General features: G+C 45.4%; 1 protein-coding gene across 1 annotated transcript in view; it reads left to right on the forward strand.

Moving 5' to 3' along the window:
- LOC106819016 (autophagy-related protein 9A-like) overlaps positions 1 to 5,697 on the forward strand; it is a 13,516-nt gene extending 7,819 nt beyond the window's left edge. Inside the window, exon 10 of the mRNA XM_014823675.1 lies at positions 5,236 to 5,697. Within this exon, the coding sequence (XP_014679161.1) occupies positions 5,236 to 5,379 (144 nt within the window). The 3' untranslated portion in view covers positions 5,380 to 5,697. The remainder of the gene's footprint in view (positions 1 to 5,235) is intronic.
- The last annotated feature ends 6 nt before the right edge of the window (positions 5,698 to 5,703 follow it).

Genomic DNA, 5,703 nt, shown 5'->3' on the forward strand with positions numbered 1-5,703 from the left:
ATTACTATGTACGCTTGCGTGTGAGTATATATTACTATGTACGCTTGCGTGTGAGTATATATTACTATGTACGCTTGCGTGTGGGTGTGAGTATATGTTACTATGTACGCTTGCGTGTGGGTGTGAGTATATGTTACTATGTACGCTTGCGTGTGGGTGTGAGTATATATTACTATGTACGCTTGCGTGTGCGTGTGAGTATATGTTACTATGTACGCTTGCGTGTGGGTTGATCAATTTAGTCATAAGTGTAAATATTAATGGCTGTCGTGCAGTGCGCGCACACGTTTGCTTGTTTCTGCTGCCGGTGGCGCCCTCTTATAATAGCAGCCATTGTCGTCTGTGAGCTACAGTCATGTTTGAAACGTGAGAATTTCTACTTACATCCTGCAGTAGCATTCTCGCTAGCATGGTCGACCCGGCGCCTGCATACCTGACCTACCAGACACGCGATCGTCATAATTTTCCCGAAAGGAGGCGAGATTCGTCTCACGTGTGTGTACACTATACGTGTGTGTATAGTGTGCGTGTGTGTGTATACTGTGCATAGTATGCAATATTGTGCATGGCGGCTGTGCGGATGCATGGGTTTAGGATTAGGGTTTGAGTGGTGCTGGTGGTGATGCTGCTGCTCCTGCTGCTGTTGTTGTTGTTGTTGTTGTTGTTGTTGTTGTTGTTGTTGGTGGTGATGGTAGGGGTAGAATTGGTGGTGGTGGCGGCGGTAGTGGGGGCGGTAGAGGTGGGAGTCTTGGTTGTGTTCTCGTGTACTAAGGTAACAGATCCGTTTCTGCATTTCTAGTAACGCCTGCCGTTCGTGCGTGTGTCGCGGCACACGGGGGCATGTGGCGCAACCTGCTGGCACATCATCACGGTGTCTAGGCACATTTGAGCTTTTATCAGAGAAGAGTGAGTTACGAGTGAGACGGTACATCTCTCTCTCACCGCAGGCATTTATACCTCAGTGTGATCGTGATGGAGCAATCTATACGCATAGTTGTAACCGAATGCTGCTGCAGTGTGACGTGCCGCCATCTGCTGGCGGGCGATGAAAATATTAGCATATATGTAGCACCGATAGTTGGCGTCGGTTGGCATTGAGTGTGTGATGCGTAGGGGCTTCTGGGGTCATAGATATTCTATATAGAGTATATAGGCAATCTCTAGCAGGGATTGGAGGGGAGGGGGTAGAAAATACGGACTCAGCGATCGCATTGTGTGTTGTAGGGGTGCACATGATATTTCAGTAATTCTAGTCCTTGTGCTGATGCTGATGTTGGCTTAAAGCGCGTAGTGTGCAGTTCATCACGCAGCTCTGGTAGCAAGCAAGAGTCGTGCAAGCCGCCGCGACCATGTTAGAATATTCCTTCACTCATGTTTCTTTGTTCTTTTCAACTATGGATCTGGTGAAGTATATATAGGATGTGTGTATATGTATCGTCCAGAGGAAGAATGTGCGTGTTGTTGTAGCGACTTGTGATTTCAATTTCACGTCGCTCTGTTGATGGTGAACATTCTACAGGATGTGAACACTGCAACGAGGGACAAAAACATGTGGAACCAGTCTACTTAGCATCCAACCAACCGGGTCGTTTGAATGCTAGACCGTTCCCGTGTCCTCGGGCCGTTTGATAAATTGTTAACGAAGTGTGGATGCAGAGGGTGCTGCTGTCTGTGTGTGCGCAGGAGTTGTGCGTGAAGTGATACAATGACGACCGATTCACCATGCAGTGGAATGAGTGAACCTTCGCGGTGCGAATTTTGCAATTTAATTTATTTACTTTGAATTTTTAATTGATTTTCCCTTTTTGTCGTAGGTTTTACTGAGGATTTCTCTTGTTACTGCAGTTTTTATCGCAAATTTCTCTCTCTCTCTCTCTCTCTCTCTCTCTCTCTCTCTCTCTCTCTCTCGCTCTCTCTCTCTCTCTCTCTCTCTCTCTCTCTCTCTCTCTCTCTCTCTCTCTCTCTCTCTCTCTCTTCTCTCTCTCTCTCTTCTCTCTCCTTTCTCTCTCTCTCTCTCTCTCTCTCTCCTCTCTCTCTCTCTCTCTCTCTCCTCTCTCTCTCTCTCTCTCTCTCTCTCTCTCTGCTCTCTCTCTCTCTCTCTCTCTCTCTCTCTCTCTCTCTCTCTCTCTCTCTCTCTCTCTCTCTCGCTCTCTTGCTCTCTCTTGCTCTCTCTCTCTCTCCCACTCTCTCTCTCTATCTCTCTCACTTTCTCGGCGTCTGTATGGAGTTAGTATTGTTGTATGGCTGGATCTCATGGCGGGATTCCTGCATTGTTTCACGTTCACCCAATAATCACATGTGACGTCCAGGCACCAGCTGAGACAATGCCTTGCTTTATCCTCCGTCTATGCTACCAGAGCTGGTATGATTCAGGAGTTAGTGAGACCATGAGAGCGCGGATCGCACATTTACATGTTGGTTGGTTGTTTAGCTCCCGTTAGTCCGCGAACAAACCGAGTGCATGAGTTTATCTAATGTCACATTGATCCGTATTGATAAAGTAATAGCCTAATAAATGTACTCAGTATAATAGAGTTATTTGGTAAGAGTTAGTGTTTTGTGTTCGTTTACATGGCTACGTATGCATCCTTGTGTGTAGGTGCGTGAGTGCGTGCGTGCGTATGTGTGTTAATAATTGTATATATATATATCATCAGATGTGTTAGAAAGACACAAAAAATAGAAGAACAATGAAAAAATTCTATGTTTCATGGAAAGTTTTACCTGCATTCGGCAAATATATATTTCATTTCGCTGCAATGCGCACGTAAATGTTTAAAAATAAAAAGTATGAAACGTCTTGAAATAGATACATCACCGCACGCACACAGACAACCATACGTCGATAAGAGTGTAGTAAAAACTAGTCTGGCTGATACAATGAAGACGTACAAGATCAACAGATGGTCTGTTGTACCGCGTGAACCTACAACATTACGACAAACACGTACACTCTAACGTAGGTAACACGCGATCTAATAGACAATTCTCGCTGTATCCACACACATGAACCAAGGATATAAAACAGAAAATATCTCTCTATTCTATATCTACGAATGATCCCTAACAATACGTTTAGACGTCATTAATTAGCATGCAACAACGTCAACTACTATCGTCAACGTCGTTTCCACGGGCACTTGGAAAGTTGGAACGTTTCAATAATAAAATGATGGTAAATAAACACGAACTGTATTTACGACCAAAGTCTTGGTGTTTCTCTACTCTTTGCTGCCTATTATTAGGCGATTTCGCACATTATTATTTATTATTGAAACGTTCCAAGTGCCTGCGGTCGTCACTGCTTCTCGGTCGCTGTCAGCCTGTCACAACCGGTGGTAGCTGCACACGCGAACATTATGTGCTGCTGTTTCGACGTGTGTACTATTTGTCTACGGATACTATATATGTTTATACTGTATATGTATGTATGTAACATATGTATATATGTTTACACGTAAACTTTACGCGGTGACTCGCACGTCACACTCTCTCTCTCGCTCTCTCTCTCTCTCTCTCTCTCTCTCTCTCTCTCTCTCTCTCTCTCTCTCTCTCTCTCTCTCTCTCTCTCTCTAAACAGTAAACACCTGTGAGATACCAGGAGCCCGTTGTCAGAAACAAAATGAAAATAACGCATTTACACAAAGAATTTCAATCATAGTGATATTATATTTTATATTAATTAGTAAATCGTGTGTTTTTTATGGAAAATACGTCAGAAACATTATCATCTACCGATCGTAAACAAACATTTGCAAGTGGCCAGTGGCGTTTGTTCTCTTGTTTTGAATATTCTTGCAGCAGACGATAAACCTACATGCAACATGTATGATGGTGTGGTTATCATCATAATATTATCATTATGCATAAATTACAGTGATTAATGTGTATGAATTAGAATTTTGTGATTGATTCTTATACAATCAGCAGCATTGGGACGTCAGGTTATAGAGTTTAGTAGTCGTAAGTGCTATTTTAGTCATTACTTTAGTATTAACTTTACGATGTTCCTGACAACACTCGATCCGTTATTGGTCTATGCGAAAACGTGTAAGTAGGTCTTATAGGGTCTATGTCTCCCAGGGTACTGCCGGAATTAACGTACCCTGGGTGCGGTACGGTATACCCACAGGCACTTGAAGCATATCAACTGTAAACACACGGCCGCCATTGCGCGTACACTAACACATAGATATAAGAGTTAAGACACCTCAATATCTATGTGTTAGTGTACGCGCAATGGCGGCCGTGTGTTTACAGTTGATATGCTTCAAGTGCCTGTGGGTATACCGGTATCACGCTGATATGGTTAGGGTTAGGTAGGGAGTAGGCGTAGGCGACTCTCTAGACTCGTTAGTGGAGTAGGCGAGGTATATGGTCCGGCATATTAGATAGTACCAGGGTACGTTCTGGTATACCGGACCGTACCCAGGGTACGTTCCGGCAGTACCCTGGGGGTCATAGACCCTCTCAGCGTAAGTAGGCCATTGCGTCACTGTGCAGTGCAGTGTATAGTCCGAGTTTCCTCTGACCAATGCCCACACCGACGATTTTGGTGGAGTTGGTGTGGGTTAGCAATTATTGTGAGCTTGGAGCGATGAAACAGTGATCCTCGGCGGAATCGCAGAAATTCCATGTTTTGTATGGGCAAGTTGCTCTGACTTAACCCACACCAAATCCACCAAAATCGTCGGTGTGGGCATTGGTCAGAGGAATCTCGGACTATGCAGTGTAGTGTTGTTGCTGTCACCTGTCCGGTGTTCAATCACACAAATTGTCCCCGGAAGTTGTTGATACCTAGCGGTGGCTTCCCCCATCGCTCCCGCAGGCGCGACATTTCCCCAGGTTCTCCCTCAAAGTCTCCAAAATACAGGCTGTCCAATAGATCGTAGATTCCTGCCTCAGCAGCCACCTGGTGACAGAATTATGAAACGCATACGTATGGATGCTTAGATCAGTCGCTAGTACGCACTCACGCACAATTACTGCTAACTTAACATTTAGTCACTATTGTTAATTAATTCGCTAATTACTGCTAACTTAACATTTAGTCACTATTCTTCCCTGTTGTGATCGTTAGTGACATCGTTTCGTTCTCATTCCGGAGAGACAAGTTCTCTCATTCACTAATTTACTTGCCAACCTAACGTTTGCTCTCTAATCTACGATCTACGATCTCGGTCGTGTGCCATCATCATCATCGTCGTCATTGTCGCTCGTGTCGTTGTATTTCAGCCGGCGTCACAGGTGACCGGTTCGAGTCCCGCCCGCCTGCGCATCCCCTCCGACCTCGCCAACCTTGTCGAGACAACAGAGGGCGCCACCGACGACGACGACGACGACTCCGCCCCGCTCGTGCATCACGCCCAGATCAGCTAACCGTGCGGTAGCCACGGCGGCGCCCCCTCGTGGCAGGCGAGGGAGGAACGAGCGTTCAAGTCAATGTGATGTAGATCTGTGTTTGAAGTATTAACTTTGTTATTTCGCTAAGTATCGTATTCCTACGTGCGTGCGTACGTGCGTGCGTGCGTGCGTGCGTGCGTGCGTGCGTGTGAGTGCGTAGGCATGCGTGTGCGTGTGAGTATATGTTACTATGTACGCTTGCGTGTGCGCGTGAGTATATGTTACTATGTACGCTTGCGTGTGAGTATATGTTACTATGTACGCTTGCGTGTGAGTATATGTTACTATGTACGCTTGCGT

Source organism: Priapulus caudatus, unplaced genomic scaffold (genome assembly GCF_000485595.1).
Source record: "Priapulus caudatus unplaced genomic scaffold, Priapulus_caudatus-5.0.1 Scaffold2745, whole genome shotgun sequence".
Lineage (NCBI taxonomy): Eukaryota > Metazoa > Priapulida > Priapulimorpha > Priapulimorphida > Priapulidae > Priapulus > Priapulus caudatus.